Consider the following 19,914-nt stretch of genomic DNA (forward strand, 5'->3'; position numbering starts at 1 on the left):
CTATTCTCCCTCCTTTGCACCCTCTTACTATCTTTTTCATTCTTAGGCGTGCGCATACATGCTTTTCTGTTCTCTCTTCTTAATACTGACAATGTTTTCACTGTCTTTGTTTTCGTGTGCTATGTGATTGTACATCACTACTCTTTTTGACGTCATCCAACACGCTAAACTATAATGGCGGCAAGTACTTCCCTTCCTAATATTCTTATCATAAAATAAAATTAATCAAAAAATAAATTTGTTGACATTTTATTTTATTCCTATTTCTCAATTATATTTAATGAATATGATTTATCTTCATGATATCATGTATTTCATGAAATTTTTTTTTATATAAATTAAGTGAAATATTTAAACAATTAAAAATAAAAAAAATGATGACGTTTAATATTTTCATTGATAATTAATGTTTAATACATTTAAATAAAGACTCCAATATATTTAAAATAATATATGTTATATGTTATAAATAATAAATATATGTTATAAAAAGAATATGTTTATTACAATATATTTCTTTTTGTAACATTTCTTTTAAAAACAATTTCATATTATTTCAGAAAATATAAGATTTTGATATAATGATAACAGTATACTTACATATAATTTTGTAATTTAGTTATAACTATACACAAAATAAAATGAATATTATTTTACAGTATAATTACAATTTATCATTTATATCTATTATAACATTATAAATAAGAATTAACATATATTTACTATATGTACAATATAAAATACAGCAATATATTTTTAATTAGAGACCTTAATTAAAATTCAATTAAATCAATTTAGAATTATTTTCATAATAGTTAATATCACAAAAAATAAAAGTTTAAATTTCAAAAAATTCAGAAATTTCACAAAATGCAAATTATGTTTCCATAAATTTTGTTTAAAAATATTTTTTAAAAATATTCAACACAAAGCAGCTAATTTTCGTACTGTGTTTAAATCTCGAACAAGCATTTGAACTGTTTGTTTAGTTCGAGGTTGAACATCTGAGGTAGATGAATCTTCAGGATCCATGGCTTCTAAAGCTAAAAAAATATATTAAATATTAAATAATTTTTTTTATAATATATAATGAAGTTGAACGAAATTTACCAACCACAAATTTCTGCCTCAATATATGTTAATTTTGCATCTATATGTTTTTGAAAATGTTCTATATGTTCTAATAATCGCATTCGGCATTCTCCTGGATCAATTGGCGCTTCTGGTTGTGGTATAAAAGGTTGTAACGGTGTTGACATTTCATGTTCATTTTCTTCCTCATGCATGTCATTTGCTAATGTATTTGAGATAAATACATTATTTTCAGATAAATTTGATTGATTGGTTAATAAATCTAAATGTGAAAAATAAATACTATTTTTCAATTATAAACAAAGATTTAAGATTTTTTTTCTATTTTTACCTGTATTTGTCTTAATTTCTGAAGATATTGAATTTTTATATTTGGTTTCAATAGTATCATTTTTTGTAAGTGCATCAAGAAGAATATGACTCTTATTTTGATGTACGAAGTCTTCTTTTTTACCAGTATTTTTAGACTCATCTGAAGTTATATTATCTTCTTCTAATATCTTCATTAATTCTGAATCTGAAGCTATTGATTTTTCATCATGATCATCTTTTAAATTGAATTTCGTTTCGGTTTTTATTTCGATTCGATGAGAACTTTCACTTGTAGTGTCTGTACAATCTTTTCCTGATTTTATAATTTCCATAATTGGTACTGGTGTCATATTTGGTTTTAATACTTCAATTTTCTCCCAATTTTTAGCCCAAAGATACAATTTTGGATGATCTTTTTTTCTTATTATATAAATTTTTATTATAATTAATAATTTTTCGTATTTTTTAATTTGATATGTATATTGCAATACATAATTATATAATACTTACTGAGCTACATTAATTTTCACCCTTAAACTGTGCAAAACTTGTTGTATTTGTAAAAGTGCTGCAACTAAATCATAAGAACGCTTTAACATAGCTGTTCTTTCATTAACTCGATGCTGATTTTTTGTTCGATTAGATAACGTTGGTAGTTTTCCCTCTTTTATCCAATCTTGATCATGAAAATATCTTTTGGATAACCGTTGTCGATATGGATTGCGACAAATAAAACAAACATATTTTTCAGGTACATCTTTCTCTTTTTCTATTGCATTACAATGACCATGTTGCCAACATAAACAAAGATCACACTGTATCATTAAACCATCTTCTTCCATAAATCCACAAGTACAATTTATTATTTCTTCTCTACGAAGTTGTTCCACTTTTACCATTTCACCATTAATCATCATCATAACACCATCATTATCTACAAAAATTTGTTTTTTATTACAAAAAAAAAAAAAAAAAAAAAAAAAAAAGAAAAAAAAAATAACTATTTTTCACTCTGAGATGAAAAATAATCTATATAAATATATTTTTAAATTAAAAAAACTACTGAACAACTGAAATAAATATTATTATATAAATAATACCAAAATATAAAAAATAAAAATATAATTTCTGAATATAGAAATATTTTTAAATCCAAATCTAAGATTGATATAAATTTCAATGATATAAAATAAAATAAAAAAAATAAAATAAAATAAAATAAAAGAAAAAATAAAGAATATACCTTCGCCATCATTAGTATCTTTTTTACCAATATTTCCTTTCAAGGAATCATCTTTTTCAACACGAGAATCGTTTAGTTGACCTAAAGAAAATAATAAAACTAGAGCTACTTTTATTACAAAGAAATAAATAGCAAAATTAAAAAAAGTAGCATTCAATATAAAATTATAATTATTTAAAATAAAAAATAACTTACTACTTTGACTATTTTCATCACTTCTTGAATCTGATTTTCTACGACTATATCTATACATAAGTGTAGTAGGTATCCCTCCTTCCAAATCCATCGCACTATCATCCAAATCACCGTATTCATCTGTAAATTCTTGAATACCTATTATAAAATAATATTTTTACTTTTAATTTATTAAAATAATTAAAATAAAATAAATACTTTATTATATGTACCATGTCGCTTTTTACCCTTATTTGATATATCAGAGCTATATTCTGATAATTGTCGTTTTCTTTGACCTTTCAATTTGTCAATATGAATAGTCTCATCTAAAGATTTTGATCTATCTATTCTCTGTGCTTCGGAAGATACAGCTGGTCTTATTGGAAGTAGAGTTTTAATTCCACTTTGCGTTTTTTCTTCTCTAGTTTTCAAATCAAATAATGTTCCAGGTGACATTGCACACGTATCTTCCCGTTTTTTCTCGATTTCATCATGCATATCTAAACTGTGACTAGAATTTGGAGACATTCTTTCTATTTTAATATCTTCTGTTTGCATATCATTACATTTTTCTATCTGATCTATTTCATCCTCTATTTCTGTTCCTATTGGTATAGTTACTGTTGGTGATGCAGGTTGAATGGTATTTGTTACAGATGGTGATGAAACATATAATGATCTATCTTGAATAAACTTTCTTTTTCCAAATTTATTACATTTTTCTATCAAATTATTTGACTTTTTTGGAATAATATCTTCAACAGATTCTCCAATTGTTCTTGCATATGCTAAATCTGCAACATTTGGAGTACATCCCAAAAATTTTGAATATTCTGGATGATAATGTTTTATATGCATTTGTAAAAGATTTTCTTTTCGAAATGTTTTACTACATCCCTCTTTTGGACATTTATAAGCACTATCTTCCATTTCTACTCGAAGTCCACCAATAAAAACAGCTGTTAACAAATAAAATTAAAAATTATATTTTAATGACATTAAAGAAAATTTATATATTCTTCTATTATTATAAATAATATTTATTTGTAAATTTGAATTAATATTTATTTGACTATTTGATTTTATTTAATTTAATACAAAAACAATACAATTTATTTATTAATACTCACAATAAATTACTCCTAATACATGTAAGCATAAAAAAGTGAACTCAATAAAATTTGATGAATTATATAAAAATACAATAGAAAAATGGAATCTTACCACCATCTGTAATAGATGTAGTTGATGTAGATACTAAAGTTGTAACTGGTGTGTTTGTAGGAACAAGCAAAGAATTGTCAGTTACTGGAGTTGCCTTTGTTTTAGGTAATAATGTTTTTATTTTTTTAGGAGCATCCACAATAATATCTTGTTTTATTTTTTGATTTTGGTTCTTCTTTTTCCGATGAATACAAAAATCAAATTTTTCAGGATCAAAATCAAATTGTCCTTGATTTTCCATGAATGCCCTAATATCATTTTTTGATCTAAACTTTTTTCCACTAGATTTATGAAGAAATAAAACATCCCATTTTCCAGCAGATGTACCAGCTTTCCTTTGAGTAAAATGTTTTTGCCATCCAGGTGGTAATCTTTTATCTGCAACTATTATTGATCGACGTGGTCCTACAAAAATAAAATGTATCATACATTTTATTTATCAATGTCATTATATTATATAAAAAAAATAACAATATTTAATAACAATTTTTTTCTTTTGACATACCATCATTTCCATCTACTATATAAGATTCAGTTCCTTGTGGTTCTCCATCTACCCATTCAGGTCCTACATCTTCTATCAGATCTATGTCATTTTTAGATACTTCTTTTTTATTTTTTTTGGAATAAGCTTTTAGTTTTGATACATTAGTATCAAATCCTCGTAATAAATCTGTGCCTGGATCATAACAAGGCCCAAATAACGTACCATCCAAGTCAATTTTATTTTCTGAAAAGATTTCTGCATTTTCATTAACTGTAATTCCTTCCTTTTTTGTTAATTTATCCGTTTCATTTTTTGAACGTTTTCTATAATGCGTATGAAATAACTCCATCACTGTATGTTTCCTTTTTTTATCTCTTCTTTCTTGTTTGCTTCCTATGTATTCTTCAGTTTGACTAGATTGCTATTATAAACAATATAGTAAAATTTTATTTTATTTATTCTTCTTACTTTTATTGACTCCATCTAATAAATTTTAATTTTTATAACATAAAAAATTATTATTTTATCTATTTTTATGCTAATTTTATTTTATAATGAATAAATTATATTATGAAGTAAAATTATAAATAAATATATATAAAAAGAAAATCATAGTATAAAAAATTTTAATTTACGAATAAAATATATATTTCAATAATAAGTAGTAAATCTATTATATATTTATAAAATTATTATATATTTTTTTAATGACTTTTAAAAAAAGATGTATCTAATTAATTCTAATTATCTAATTAATAATAATAATAATTTCTTATAATTACTTTTTTAATATTTTAAATTATTAAAATGAGTTAAAAATCAATTCTTATTATAAATTATTTTAATAATAATAATAAAAAGAAGAGTAATTATAATTAATTGAATTTTATATTAACAATAATATAACATAACCTTATTACAAATACTGTACCTTTGTAGGTGTTGCAGCGATTTTTGTCATTTTTGACGATTTAATCGTCTTTGTATATCCATCATCAAATAGTACATCATATCTATCTGTAAAAATAATTTATAATTAAAAAATCAACATTTCTTGAATTAAAAAAATGTCTTATCACGAAACGTCAAACCAACAGTATAAGTAATTTTCACAAGTACGCAGTTAAGGTTAGATTACTTACCATTTCCCAAGACAGCATTCACTTTGGCTGGATATTTTCTACCATCAGCCCATGTAGCAAGAATCCTTTCTCCTACTGAAAAATCTTTCATTTTTGCTTCCCTAAAGAATTTAAATTGATTTATTGCCATATTCAAAAAGTTATCATTATAATAAATATATATGAATGAATAAACAATTTCTAATTCAATTTATAAATAGTGATTTTGTTCTACAATATTATTATAAAATACTATACAAAAGTATATAAAAATCCAATTGAAAAATGAATTTTGTTTTATTTTTTAATTTTATATTTATATTATTAATTTATTTTAATATTTATTAGAAGATATAAATATATTAATATTTATTAAAAAACAAAATGAGAGAGAGAGAGAGAGAGAGAGAGAAGAGAAAGAGAGAAAAGAGAAAGAGATGAAGAAAGAGAGTAATAAAGAAAAAAATATATTTCAAATATAATTTTCATAAAGTTTTTTCTTAATATCAAATTAAAAATTAAAATTAATTATTAAAAAAAAAATTTCTTTTAATAAATTCATTCTATATAAATATGAAATGCAAAATAATATTTAAATATAAATTAAGAATTTTTTTTCCTCTTTTTTAATTAAGACAATTTTTTATAAAAGTAAAAAATTTTTCAAATTTTTTTTTTCAATTTTTTAATAATAATTTAAATAAAATTAATAATTACGAGGATTTATAACTTAAAAATTTACATAAAAAATGTTTATATAACAGATTTAAAAAAAGATGAGAGAAAAATGAAAATTTACTATTGATTTTATAAGAAATAAAATAATTTAATATTTTTTATAATTGCAAAAACTGCTATAAAATATACAAGTTTTGACCTAGCTAATAATTATACAATATCCACTTACAGAGATGGTAGATTCCAGGTTTGTTCGCTTTAAAAAAAAATAAATCTATAAGTAATTCAGAACATATTTTATATAATAAATCAGGTCAACAATTATTTATGTATACAATTTTTTATTTTTTATATCTACTAATTCAAATAATTTTGTAATAGATTTATTGAAATTTTACTTTGACTTACTTTGATTGTGTTTGTAATACACGTAATCTAGAACTATCCATAGGTATCCATTCATCAAATCTTGAACTCCACTTATCAAAACGTATCAAGACTTCCCGCTCATCCCAATCAGTTTCAACTACTTTTGCTGAATACCTACAATGTAAAAAATAATTACTTATAAAAATTTGTTTATATTTATCAATATATTTAATCAATTATAATTAACTGATATTAAAATAAATGTTTACCATTTTTCATTAAAATCTTTTGCTTCTAATTTGGCTCCAGGAAAAAATTTTAATCCACCTCGATTAAAAATTTTTGGCTTTAATTCTTCTGATGTTTTCTCATCTTCTATTTTGATATTTTTCAGTTCTTCTTTAATAACTAAATCCTTTTGTATATGTTTCATTGTTATATCAGATTCAACAATACCTAATTGCACTGCCATAGTGTTAACTTCTATTTCTGAATTTTTATTTATCTCTTGATGTTTCATAGGAGATATATTCTCTTCTTTCATACTCAAAACTTTACATCCATTATCAATTAATTCTGTTGAATCTAATAAATTAAAGGAATCAGCTGATGATTCTGGTCGAGAAGAACATGTTTCTCCACAGCTATCAGATTTTGGTGTTCTGGCACCAGAATTCAATGGAGATATAGATTGTTCTAAATTCAAAATTTCAGAATTAATAAGATCTAAATCTTCTTGTGCATAAGAAGTTGATGATTTCACAGACATTATTACAGGATCTGTAAAAAAAATATCAATATATAACTGTAAACATTAAGAAAATAATATTTTCTATACTTTTATTCAACAATAATTTTCAAATATATATAAAGTTTTAATATATAAAGCATATCTTGAGAAAACGTTTTATAAATAAAACATTTAAATAACAATGAATAATTACTATTTCCATTGTCTAATTATTTTATTAACATAATTATATATTATTAAAAAATATAATATTAAAAAATTATAATAAAATAATTGAATATTATGAAAACATAAAACTGTATATAATAATATAAATCACAAAAAATAATACTGTTATTAAATTTAAATAATTTTAAAAATTTAAAATATATTTTCCATATTACATTATAAATATAAATTATAAATATATCTTACATATACATATATTTTCTGATCTTAATTAATTAATTAATTATTTATAATTTATTTTATTATTATTTATAATGGAAGAATTATTGTTTAATTATTATCAAATATCATATATACATAATATATATATATATATATATATATATATACATATCATTTTTTATTATTATTATATAATATTCATTATATTATTGTATATTTATTATTATTAATATAAAGTATTCCAGATTTTTTCAACTTTATCAATATATTTTTTATATTGAGAAATAAATATAATGAGAAATAAATGTTACATAAATATAAGTTGTTTAAAATTTTTTTGAAAAATTATAAGAAAAATATGAAATAAAATGAGAACAATAACAGATTTATAATCATTATGACATTATAATTTAAGACAATTATGTTAATTATTAATATGATATAATCAATAATTAAATAATAATTTAAGATTGAATTTATTCTAAAAAGATTATTTTTATATCAACTCATTGATTATCAATTCTTTATATCAATTTATATATTTTATTTCAATATATTTTCTACATGTGAAAATCTAATAGCATAAGATTAAGCAAATTTGATAAATAAATCATTTTCTTTGAATTTTTATAACTTTTTAATGTAATGAATATCTTAATGAATGTTTATATATTTTTTTTATTTATATATAATATAAATTATATCTATAAAATATACTGAAATATCATATTGGATTATATGGAAAAAACTACAATACTCTATTCACATAGCAATCAATATATTCATATTTTAATAATAAATAAAGAAAAATGAAATTATAGAAAAAATCATTAAATTATAATATTGATTATTATTATCTATAAATGATAAAAATTTTTTTTAATTCTTAAAGTAATATAATATATTCTAGAGCAATAAATTAACACATAGATTTATGCATAAAAAATATAGAAAAATGTATATATAAATTGTATTACAAAGAATTTTATGAAAAACTAATTTTTAAATTTATAAATATAAAATTTTTACTTATTTCAATGATCACAATATATTAGTAATTTAGCATTAATTTTTTTGTTCGATATATATATTATCGTTTTTTAAAATTTATATTTAAAGAAAAAGATTAAATCATATCATAAAAATATTTAAATATAACATTATTTATATATCTTTGAAGATTATTTTTTGAATAAAAATACAATAACAATAAAAACATGTTATAATATATATAATAATATAAATGTTATAAAAGCGAGTACTAAGTAATACACACCCGGATGATTGTCATAATCTGCAAAAACCGACGGAACACTACCTTTACGTAGAAGTAATTTATGTCCTTTAGCAGCTTCGTAATCAGCTCGTTTAAAATGTCTGTGACAAACAACTTGACCTGGTGAAGGTTTAAAATTCGCATCAAATCCACCACTAGTTAACCATTTGTTTCTTAAAGTAATATCTTTCGGAAATTTATGAAGCGGTAACCCTTTAGCACGCGCATCTTGCACATCAGCCTCACAGCTACGCACGCAACATTTGCGCGCCATTCTCATTGTTCCTATAGGTAGTATTCTTTTGATATGCGACCGCGCTATACGCCGTCGCTTCATTTACGTGCTACATAGCAATGTGCCGCAAAAGTACATTTCCTAAGATATTCGTGAAAATAAAATGTAACCACGAGATTAGCAGTTGTGTGTCTACTACTTTGACACGCACCCTTCCAAGTGAAAATACTTCAACTAACGTTCGTAAAAACACTGAACTACCTCAATTGCGTATATGATCCACTAATCGATCTGTACTTTTCGAAGAACGTTGAGTATATAAGCATTACTTATTAAATAAATTTATCAATATGTGGCGCCCTCTTCTAATTTTCATGAATATTCACAATAATATAAAATAATACTTCACGTATCATTCTTAAAATTATTTATTTAAAATATTAAATTTTATCTAATAAATTATATTAATAGAATTGTTAATTTTACTAATAGAATCGTTCGAATATTAGCATTAGATATAAAAATTATTTCAAATACTTATTATAATACTTTTATTGCATTCTCATGAGAATATGATATTACAGATACACAATAATTATAATACATATGATAATAATAGTTATATGTATATATAATAATAATGCTACATGTTAATGATAATAAATAATTTTAATACAATTTTTTGTGTTAAAAAATATTTCGTTTAGTTATCAAATTAACCAATAGGATTATGTTATTTTTATTTAGTAATTAATTGAAAGTAGTCCCTAAAATATCACGTGACTTCCTTTGAACTCGTTTCTCTTTCCTTTTAGCTGGATCAAGCGAATGTCGGGTGCTTGTTCTCTTTTCTTGAGCTAAGGCTATATCAGCGACTTGCACCGTTTTATCATTCCATCCAGCTTCAATATATTTTATACAAGTGACAAACATGAATAAGAAAGCTGAACTTGCTTGCGTTTATTCAACACTAATTCTTGTAGATGACGATGTTGCTGTAACCGTAAGTATCACTCGTGGATTTTGATTTCTTAATATAAATTAAATGTTTAAAAGTCAAACTGATTATTTATAAATTCCTCAATTTTAGTTTTTAGAAATTCAATTTATTTATCTTATTAAAGTTAATCATTTGATTTTGTCTTAACTCATGAAAATTAAAATATTATTTTTATTTTATTATTAATAAAATTAAAAATATATATATATATATATATGTTACTTATATATTTTTAATATAATATAATTATAATTAAAATATATCTAATAGCAAAAAATATCAATTTTTATAATATAGGGAGAAAAAATTCAAACAATTTTAAAAGCTGCTAATGTTGATGTGGAATCTTATTGGCCAGGATTATTTGCCAAAGCTTTAGAAGGAGTTAATATAAAAGAACTTATAACAAATATTGGATCAGGAGTTGGAAAAGCACCAGCAGCAGGTATATTAACATTTAATATTACTTCAATTTTTTTGTTATATAAAATTTTTTTTAAGATGAAATATATTTATTATTTTTTTTAATGTTTTCACTATATAATATATAAAATTAAATACATATATACTTAATTAATACTTAATTAAATACATATATTTATTTATTCATTTATTATTAAAAGAAATATAGATCCTCTTCATCCACCGTTCTATATAATCATTTATTTTAGTGCGGTCAGCAAAAGAGGAAATAGAAAAAGAAATAGAAAGTTCTGAAAATCATATTTGAAAATATGATTAATATTTCTATATACGACAATGATAAATAATAATTTCATTATTGTTTTACATAGATCATATAATTACATTGAATTTTTATATAATAAAATTATTTATTTTTTAAAGCACCAGCAGCAGCTGCACCTGCAAGTACAGAAAGTGCACCAGCTAAAGAAGAAAAGAAAAAAGAAGAACCTGAACCAGAATCAGATGATGATATGGGCTTTGGTACGTAATATATTTTAAACAATATAGTATTAATATTCTTACAGATTTTTATAATTTTTACATTCAATGATTATTATTATGTATTAGCTATTGATATGTCTGATGATATTAAAAAAATGAGAATATTATAAAAATATTGTAATTATTATATTGTATTATAAAGAAAAAAAATTTGACTTTATAAATTTTTTTTTTACAGGATTATTTGATTAAGCTTAAGAATCACAATGGATCAATTTATTGGTCTATGTATCGTCTTTGTACAGTTGTATTGTACTACAAATAAAATATTTTGAAACTAAATCATTTAATGATATTAATTTCATTTATTAGAAAATAAATAATTTTGATCCTATTTAATATATATTTTTTTAAATGTAACAAATTTAAAATTATTTTGTTTTATTAAAAGTTATTATGATTATAAATATAAATATTCTTTTTTTGATGAAAAAATTACAAATTTTTAATCGTATATTTATGTTTAAAAATTATATAAATTTATTTTATATATAGTAAAATTTTTTTAAAATATGAAAAATCGTAAATAAAAACTATATAAAACTTAAATTTTTGAGTTTAAATTTATAATAACAATTAATTAGTTTATTTATTATTTTTAAATGAGATGTAATTTGATACAATTTTTTTTAATAAAAAAATATTTGTTATATTTAAAGATTTTTTTCGATACATATTGCTTGAATTTTGTGCTTGGTCGATAGTATTCAACTATGATTTGATTAGTCTAGTCTAAACTACGCTCCGTGATTGGCTAATGTTTTTTGTTAATAATTTGTAACAAAACTATAATAAAAATTTTTTTAAAAGAAAATTACTTCAGGAATCTTCAATTAATTTGCATTCTCAAATTTGTAAGATATCCTGTATATGTACTATATTTTTTTTTGATTGAAAATTTATATGCCGCGACATCTTGAACAATTAAAAAAAAACAAAAAAAAATGGCGAGTACAAAGATCATGGAATTTTTTAAAACTTCCAATAGAAAATATAAAATTAATACCATAGGATTAATAATGAGAAATGCACACGATATAACTTCAAAATCTGCTAAAAAAATTACTCATACTGGTCAGGTAAAATTAAAATTGTAAAAAAATATTTATATTTATTTGTATAATTTTTTGTAACCTATATTATTTATTTTGATAATAAAATAAATATTATTTATTTTTTTAATAGATATATGATGAAGATGATTATCGCAATATACGATTTGTAAATAGACCAAAAGAGGTTAATGATAATTGGGCCATAAAATTGATAGCAGAAGTTTCTCCTACATCAGCAAAAGAAAAAATTGTGGCGTGTGATGGAGGTGGTGGACCTTTAGGACATCCAAAAGTTTATATTAATCTGGTATAAATTATTATAGTATTATACTACTATAGTATTATAGTACTAATTAAAGAATATTTCATAATTTTATTTTTACATATTTTAGGATAAACCTGGTGATCATACTTGTGGATATTGTGGTTTACGCTTTTATAAAGAAGATCATTAAATAAATGCAATATATACATATATACATAGTTAAATTGTAAATTATTAATTTATTTTATGTATATTTATGGTAATAAATATTAGAAATATGTATATAGGATAAAATCTCTTTTATTTATGTACTTTAAACTTTCTAATTTGTGGAACAATAATAAATTTTCTAAACAAAATTTGACTTTGGTAATAAATTTTTACAAAGCTGTTTTTTGGCTGTTCATACTTAATGGTATTGCTTGCAATTCGGTTTTCATACAGAGGAATTCACCACAAACACACATTATACTTAAAGATATAATATTTAAACACCACCAACTAAAAGTTGATGGAAAACTTGCATTATATGCCCAACAGCATAATAAATGTATTAAATGTGCTGTGCATGCAAAATCCATACATTGTTTTGTTCTCTGTACTAGCCACCATAATGCAATTGCTCCAATCAATGCATTTAAAATAAAAATAATTATAATAAATTGACCAGCAAAATCTCTAACATGGATTTCTTTATAATGGAAAACATAATCTAATGATTTTGTGGATCCTATATATGATGCAACAATCCAAATCCATAATCCAAGACAAAAATACATCACTGTTTGAATAGCAATTATTTGAGATATAATAAGAAATGGATCCCATATTGTTTTTCGAAATTGTCCAGAAATATTATTCATTGTTTAATTTTTAAAATATTAATTTTGTTTAATAAAACAATTCTATGTTATATATTTTGTATTTTATCATACTGAAGTTTCTTTTCATCTAAAACAAAAGTGATTAATATAAGAATGAGAAATTTTTAAAAAAATATATGTATATTAGAGTTATTAATAATTTTATAATTTATAAAATATATAATTTATTATATATTTTTTTTATATTATAAAAATCTTAATCTAATATTAAAATTGTAGAATAGAACTTTTTTTATCTTGTAATTCTTCTTTAATTTGTTTAATAAGATAATTTCATTTAATTATTTTATAAACATATTATACAATTATATTGATTTGTTACATGTTAAATTAAAATATGTTATATATATATATACATCATATAAATATATAAATTTTTGATAAATTTAAAAAATATGACTTACATAAATTTATATAATAAAATATTATTGAGAAATTGTGATAATTCAGATGTTTAAATTGATTTTAAATAGTTATTTATTACATGCAAATGATATATTTTTCGATATATATATATATATATATATATATATATACATTCGATATGTATACATATATATAAGTATGTATAAGAAAAAGAGAGAGAGAAAGATAAAAAAATTTAATTAAATATATTGATGACTTTAAAAGATTTAATTTTACTGTATCTTATATATTGCTATAAAAAGAATGATATAATATTATTTATAAATTGCGATTGATAAATCTCAAATTATAAAAAGTATTTCACTTCAAAATGGTTACCTTTCTATGAAATTATTATATGATAGACATAGGCTATTTCTTTGGATACAAATCGTGATATTAAGCTTGGCAACATCGCTTTTACTAGCAAGTATCTGGAGTTCTATTTTAACATACATAATAAAAATTGGCGAAATATAATTAATATATTTTTAAAGAAATTAAACAAAATATACATAACCTATTAAAAATTATAAATAATGTATAAATAATGTAACTGTAAGTAATAATAATATATAGTAAGTTATATAGTAATTTAAAATGATAAAAAAATTATCTTTATTTCAGATAAATTTGAATTTAAAATATTTACATTAATTAAGAAAATATTATTGCAAAATAAATTTAAAATATTCCTTTAAAAAATGATAAATACATAATAATCAAACCATATAAGTTAATCAAAATGAAATAAAATTTTTAATATATAAAAAAAAATACATAAATATTCAATGAAATAAATAGTATGAACAATTCAAAGAAAATAAGAAAAGTTCTAAATCATTTACAAAGTAACATTATAATTACATTATAATTAATTTATATTAATTACAATTATATTATAATACAATTATAAGTTTTAATTTATTTTATAAAATTTTTATATAAAAATGTTATATAACATTATATAAACAATTTATAATAGAATAATATTATCTCTAATGTTATGTACTTGTTAAATTATTGTACTGTATAATTATAAGAAAAATAAAGTACGAAATGTAAAATATGATGAAATAAAATATGAAATGTAAAAATTTGAATTTTAATTTTTTTAATTTAATCTATACTAAATAATTTGTTTTATATATATATAAATCAAGTAATTATTATAAATAGATAACAAATTTGTATTATATACATATTGTATTACTTTATAATTATTCTATTATAATCTTTTTATGTTATTTATTATCATTATATATATTATTATGAAATATTTTATAAAATCGCGGGAATCCGAAAATAGTAACTTATAGTAAATGTCTATCGAAATAAAATAATATTATTGTTAAATTTATTCTAACCATAACTTATATCTTATATGACTATCTTCAAATTAAAAAATATAATATTCTGTCAATGAAATAAATCACTAAATGTAAATAAAGTCACATGATCAAAATGTAGAGAGAAATTAAATCGACTATTCAATTTACATAAAATATTTAATAAATATTAAGTACATATTTTAATATATATTCTAAATTTAGACAAGAAAAAGTATGATCTTTTGATTCGATAAATAATTCGAGAAAAAAGTTCACAAATATAATTTATCTTTATTAAAATAAAATAAATAATACTATTATAGTTAATATCGACATATTTTAAATATGTAAAGATTTTAATATCGATAATTCGTCAACTAATAACTGAAATTGTACCTAATTGTCACGTTTTTTAATTTATTTATATCTAGTGAGTTGTCTTGTTGAACACAGTCCATTGCTATAGTTCGAGAATATTCAAAAATATGATGTAAGCTCCTTTTCATTAAGTAAAGAGATTAGAGTTGTAAGAAATGGAGTTTTGGAATTTCATCCGCAATATATTTGGCGGAAACAATTCGGATAAATTTAATAAAAGGTAAAAAGTGTAAATAAATATATATAATTGTCGATTGCATTATTACAATCCGATTCTGTGGGTTGTGTGATTGCATATTACTTAGTTTTATTCATTTTTTATGATTTAATCAAATATATTATATTTTTTTTTTAATTGAATTTTTCAATTTTTTTTATTTTAATTGAATATTTCAGATTTGCTGATTGTGAAGATAATTATAATGGGGACAATTTTGGAAATTCAATATGGCAAATTGATGTTTATGATAATCCGAGGTAAATTTTATTTTACATTTTATAAAGATTTATTATTTGTTCATTGTTTAATTAGTATTTTTAAAAATCTATTTGTATTATTTTAATATAATATTAATAAATCTTTGATATGAGCAAATTAAAGATATATTGCAAAACATAAACATATATTTATAAAATTTTATTTCACTTTAAATAATAATAAAATAATAATAATAATAATAATAATATATATATATATACTTAAAAAATCTACTTATATTTATATACATATAAAATAAATATTTTATATATTATGTTTAAAAAAATAAAATTTTTCGTAAATAAATCATTAGTTTCTTGAATTATTTAATTTAAAAACAAAATAATAATTTAATATCATGATTGCAATTTTGGAAAAATAAATTTTAATAGAATTTATGTAATATAATTTATATATTTTATTTACTTATGTTTATTATGAAAAATTATTAATTTTATTGTAACTTTATATATAACAGATATTTTGGAAGAAATAATCACTTTAATATCTTTAGTGATCCATTACAAATAACAAGATACTTTGAATCTCAAATTGAGAATATAATGATGAATTTTATTTATGGATTTCATAATGAAGGTATGGATTTAATAATGGATATCAATGGATATCAATTGTTTTTAATTCATATATAATTATAAATATTATTTTAAAAATAATTATTAATTATATTAATTTTAAAAATAATTATAAAAATATTTAAAAAATTTTTTTAGATAATGATGCAAATACAAATATATTTTTATTTGGACCTTCAAATGCTCCTTCACAAAGAGAAAATTTACGTGATAAAATGTTAAAACCAAATAATAATCAGACTGGATTAAAATTAGATACAGATTTAGATGGAAAGTTAGTAATTAAATTTAATAAAATAGTTAAATTATAATTCATTTAATTATTTTAAAAAATTATTGAATGTAATATTTATAAATATTGAAAAAAAATTTTGTTAATTTCAATAGGATTACTGTAGATAATTTTTCCAATATTTGGGATGAACATGACAAATCAAAATTTGAAATATCACGTCCTCGCATATTTGGAAAATCCATGAGGAAAGAATATATTCGTAAAGCTGATGGAACAATAGAACAAAAACAAATTATTAAAGATTATGAAGGAAATGAAGAAACTATGATATCACAGCAAATTGGTGATAAAATTCACACTATTGTCACAAAAATAGATAAAAATGGAGTAGAAATAAAAACAGAAGAATTTTGTGATGTAAATGAATGTAAGTAATAAATTTATAAAGGATTCAGGAAAATAATACAAATTTTTGTTTCAATTAACTATATTTTCTAATAAAAAAATTTATTTAATATTTTTATATTTACTCTTATTAACAATTATAAAATATATCACTTTAATATTATTAGATGATTAGATATGTGTTCATTGGAACACTTTTTTCAATTTGTTTTAATTACAATTTTAGGATACTTTAATTAATTAAAAATTTAAAAAAAAAAATTACATATTATTGAAATTATTTTTTTTAATGATTAAATTCGGAATTTACAAAATTTTGAGACATTGAAGAGACAAATAATATTTATGTATTTATAACTTATAATAAGATTTACAGAATTAAAAAATATTTTCTAAATTATATTTTTTTTTTATAAAAATATATTAACTTATTTATAAAAAAATATAATTTAAAAAATATTTGTATTATGCTCATTAATATATTAAAATTTATACAATTTTTCAAAAAATTGTTTTTAATTTCATTAAAATTAATTTTTATTTAAAAAATTATAATTATATAAATTTCAGGTGATTTATTTGGAAAAAAAAAATTATCAACAAATGAAAATAGTAATTTTCTCGATAGTGATTTAAATTTCTTTTCTTGGGATAAATTTTTTAAACCTAATCCAAAATTATGATAAAATTAAATAAAATTTAAATAGTAATTTTCTATAGTAAAAATGATTATAATAAAAATATAGTAAATGATAATGATAAATAACATGTATGGTATTGTTGTTAAACAAAAATATAAATTAATTTAATTTACATAATATGTAATAAAATTATTTCAATATATAAATTCATTCTATGTATAAATATGTATATCTGTTTAAGTGTTTGTAAGATAATTATGAGTTAATAATGCATATATCAAAAATAATTTCTTTTTTTTTTTATGTTTTAATTTCATGTGCAGAAACAAAAGTATTTTATATTCTACATATGTTTTTTTATATACAAATTTTCCAAGAAAAATAATATATGCAATATTTCATAAGATTAATATTTTAATTTAATAATTTTAATTAAATTAATTTTAGTTAATTACTTTTAATTAAGATTAAGTTATAGCAAATAATTTTTTAACTTTTAAGTTATTAAGTTGATTTAAATTGTTAATTTATAATGTATAATATAAATAAATGTTATGATAAATATTGTTTTGTTGAATGTAATAATAACATTATAATTAATTATATAATATATAAATATATTATATAAATACAAATTATCGATATTCTTTCTTTAATATTTACATATCATTTGTTCTTTATCTACATATATACACAATATGAATTCATATATATAAATCATCATTATGAAGTTAGTTGGCATGATAAAATATGTGTAATTTCTACTTACCTTATTTGAATATCATTGTCCATGATTCATACTTTAATTTATATTTAAATTAAGCAATTTGTTTTTATATTTTATATTTTCATCTGTTAAATCGTAAAAAAAATTATGAGCAATTTTGATATCCAGAATATATAAAAAATATATAATTTAAATATTAATAAATATAATTTAAAAAATAAAAAATAAAATTAAATTAGTTAAAAAAATTATTAAATTTAACTAAACAATTTTTTACAAAACTTTTTATCTTATCTTATAATATTTTTTATATATCTTTTAAAATATTTATTATAATAATATAAAAGTTATTATAATAAAAAAACCTATCAAATTATACATAATAAATAATAGATATTTATTATTTAAAAAAATATTGAAATAATAAAAATAATAGAAAATAAAATACATATTCATTCAAAAATTTACATACAATATTTTTAAGAAAAAAATAGTAAATACTTTCATATATATAGTTATATATATAGTTATACTATAGCATACTTTGTATATACTGAATTACAAAACTTAGAATATGCATTATACAGAAGTTATATTACAAATATTTATATTCATTTTTAACTAATTAACCAATACATAAGCAAATTGATTTTTATATTATAAATTTTTTCATATATATATATATATATATATATATATATTTTATTATATTACTGTCAAAATATACATTTCATGAATATAATTTGTGTGTACACATGTATATATTTTATATTTTTGCATACATTTTATTAAATGTATTAATTATTTCTTACATTAATTACAATTTATTTATACATATATGAGCATATATATACACACACAAATTATTATTAAAAATATTAATAAATTTCATGTTTATAATCCTAAGTTATTATTTCAAACAATATAAAAACTCAAATTTAAAAAAATTAATTTAAATTTATTTTAAATATTATGAAAAAAATATCAAATACTTTAATGATTCAATAATAATAGTATTTATAATATTAAAAATTCCCAATTGATTTGAAATGAATAATAGATTCTCGGAAAAATGACATTGCTATATCAAATATATAATGTATTTAAAATATTATATAAAATTTAATTAAATCTGATAATATAATACTTTTTATTTAGAAGTTAATGCTATAGAATTAGAAAAAATCAAG

The 19,914-nt window shown here is 19.8% G+C and overlaps 5 protein-coding genes across 9 annotated transcripts; 3 read left to right on the forward strand and 2 right to left on the reverse strand.

Moving 5' to 3' along the window:
- Nucleotides 1–801: 801 nt before the first annotated feature.
- LOC122711884 (PHD finger protein 20) lies at nt 802–9,652 on the reverse strand. 4 transcript variants are annotated; one of them, XM_043931047.1, is made up of 15 exons: nt 9,121–9,652; nt 6,973–7,483; nt 6,743–6,877; nt 6,564–6,590; nt 5,678–5,778; nt 5,467–5,552; nt 4,554–4,956; nt 4,049–4,453; nt 3,055–3,783; nt 2,843–2,980; nt 2,648–2,728; nt 1,915–2,338; nt 1,424–1,824; nt 1,115–1,294; nt 802–1,043 (listed from the first exon to the last, which is right to left on the reverse strand). In XM_043931047.1, exons 1-15 carry the CDS (start codon nt 9,455–9,457, stop codon nt 922–924), a joined length of 4,080 nt encoding a protein of 1,359 aa, XP_043786982.1. In that variant the 5' UTR covers nt 9,458–9,652; the 3' UTR covers nt 802–921. The 4 variants fall into 4 exon arrangements, with proteins under 4 accessions (XP_043786982.1, XP_043786981.1, XP_043786983.1 ...); XM_043931046.1 differs by having other exon boundaries at nt 1,115–1,354; XM_043931048.1 differs by lacking the exon at nt 802–1,043 and having other exon boundaries at nt 1,234–1,374.
- Nucleotides 9,653–10,170: 518 nt separating this feature from the next.
- LOC122711886 (60S acidic ribosomal protein P1) lies at nt 10,171–11,606 on the forward strand. The gene is made up of 4 exons (XM_043931050.1): nt 10,171–10,358; nt 10,653–10,800; nt 11,202–11,303; nt 11,503–11,606. The coding sequence occupies exons 1-4, from the start codon at nt 10,287–10,289 to the stop codon at nt 11,514–11,516; spliced, it is 336 nt and encodes a 111-aa protein (XP_043786985.1). The 5' UTR covers nt 10,171–10,286; the 3' UTR covers nt 11,517–11,606.
- Nucleotides 11,607–12,239: 633 nt separating this feature from the next.
- Nucleotides 12,240–12,933, forward strand: LOC122711872 (NADH dehydrogenase [ubiquinone] iron-sulfur protein 6, mitochondrial). The gene is made up of 3 exons (XM_043931024.1): nt 12,240–12,403; nt 12,510–12,686; nt 12,772–12,933. Exons 1-3 carry the CDS (start codon nt 12,269–12,271, stop codon nt 12,832–12,834), a joined length of 375 nt encoding a protein of 124 aa, XP_043786959.1. The 5' UTR covers nt 12,240–12,268; the 3' UTR covers nt 12,835–12,933.
- LOC122711871 (protein SYS1 homolog) lies at nt 12,927–14,472 on the reverse strand. Of its 2 annotated transcripts, none has more exons than XM_043931022.1 (2): nt 14,273–14,472; nt 12,927–13,595 (listed from the first exon to the last, which is right to left on the reverse strand). In XM_043931022.1, the coding sequence occupies exon 2, from the start codon at nt 13,505–13,507 to the stop codon at nt 13,025–13,027; it is 483 nt and encodes a 160-aa protein (XP_043786957.1). In that variant the 5' UTR covers nt 13,508–13,595; nt 14,273–14,472; the 3' UTR covers nt 12,927–13,024. The 2 variants fall into 2 exon arrangements, with proteins under 2 accessions (XP_043786957.1, XP_043786958.1); XM_043931023.1 differs by lacking the exon at nt 14,273–14,472 and adding an exon at nt 13,933–13,992.
- Nucleotides 14,473–15,520: 1,048 nt separating this feature from the next.
- On the forward strand, nt 15,521–18,039 carry LOC122711920. Its single transcript, XM_043931104.1, has 6 exons — nt 15,521–15,862; nt 16,039–16,119; nt 16,599–16,717; nt 16,855–16,990; nt 17,104–17,378; nt 17,927–18,039. The coding sequence occupies exons 1-6, from the start codon at nt 15,798–15,800 to the stop codon at nt 18,037–18,039; spliced, it is 789 nt and encodes a 262-aa protein (XP_043787039.1). The 5' UTR covers nt 15,521–15,797.
- The last annotated feature ends 1,875 nt before the right edge of the window (nt 18,040–19,914 follow it).

This window comes from Apis laboriosa, unplaced genomic scaffold (assembly GCF_014066325.1).
Source record: "Apis laboriosa isolate Shangri-la unplaced genomic scaffold, ASM1406632v1 scaffold18_cov149, whole genome shotgun sequence".
NCBI lineage: Eukaryota > Metazoa > Arthropoda > Insecta > Hymenoptera > Apidae > Apis > Apis laboriosa.

What these genes read in the sequence shown, in the direction of transcription:
- LOC122711920 (XM_043931104.1), top strand. Translation starts at nt 15,798, where the DNA reads ATGGAGTTTTGGAATTTCATCCGCAATATATTTGGCGGAAACAATTCG. An exon ending in TCGGATAAATTTAATAAAAG is followed by an intron (nt 15,863 to 16,038) that starts GTAAAAAGTGTA and finishes TGAATATTTCAG; the next exon opens with ATTTGCTGATTGTGAAGATA. An exon ending in TTATGGATTTCATAATGAAG is followed by an intron (nt 16,718 to 16,854) that starts GTATGGATTTAA and finishes AAATTTTTTTAG; the next exon opens with ATAATGATGCAAATACAAAT.
- LOC122711886 (XM_043931050.1), top strand. Translation starts at nt 10,287, where the DNA reads ATGAATAAGAAAGCTGAACTTGCTTGCGTTTATTCAACACTAATTCTT. An exon ending in ATGACGATGTTGCTGTAACC is followed by an intron (nt 10,359 to 10,652) that starts GTAAGTATCACT and finishes TTTATAATATAG; the next exon opens with GGAGAAAAAATTCAAACAAT. An exon ending in TGGAAAAGCACCAGCAGCAG is followed by an intron (nt 10,801 to 11,201) that starts GTATATTAACAT and finishes TATTTTTTAAAG; the next exon opens with CACCAGCAGCAGCTGCACCT.
- LOC122711872 (XM_043931024.1), top strand. Translation starts at nt 12,269, where the DNA reads ATGGCGAGTACAAAGATCATGGAATTTTTTAAAACTTCCAATAGAAAA. An exon ending in AAATTACTCATACTGGTCAG is followed by an intron (nt 12,404 to 12,509) that starts GTAAAATTAAAA and finishes TTTTTTTAATAG; the next exon opens with ATATATGATGAAGATGATTA. An exon ending in CAAAAGTTTATATTAATCTG is followed by an intron (nt 12,687 to 12,771) that starts GTATAAATTATT and finishes TACATATTTTAG; the next exon opens with GATAAACCTGGTGATCATAC.
- LOC122711871 (XM_043931022.1), bottom strand. Translation starts at nt 13,507, where the DNA reads ATGAATAATATTTCTGGACAATTTCGAAAAACAATATGGGATCCATTT.
- LOC122711884 (XM_043931046.1), bottom strand. Translation starts at nt 9,457, where the DNA reads ATGAAGCGACGGCGTATAGCGCGGTCGCATATCAAAAGAATACTACCT. An exon ending in GTATTACAAACACAATCAAA is followed by an intron (nt 6,591 to 6,742) that starts GTAAGTCAAAGT and finishes TTTTTTTTAAAG; the next exon opens with CGAACAAACCTGGAATCTAC. An exon ending in TAAGGGTAAAAAGCGACATG is followed by an intron (nt 2,981 to 3,054) that starts GTACATATAATA and finishes ATTTTATAATAG; the next exon opens with GTATTCAAGAATTTACAGAT.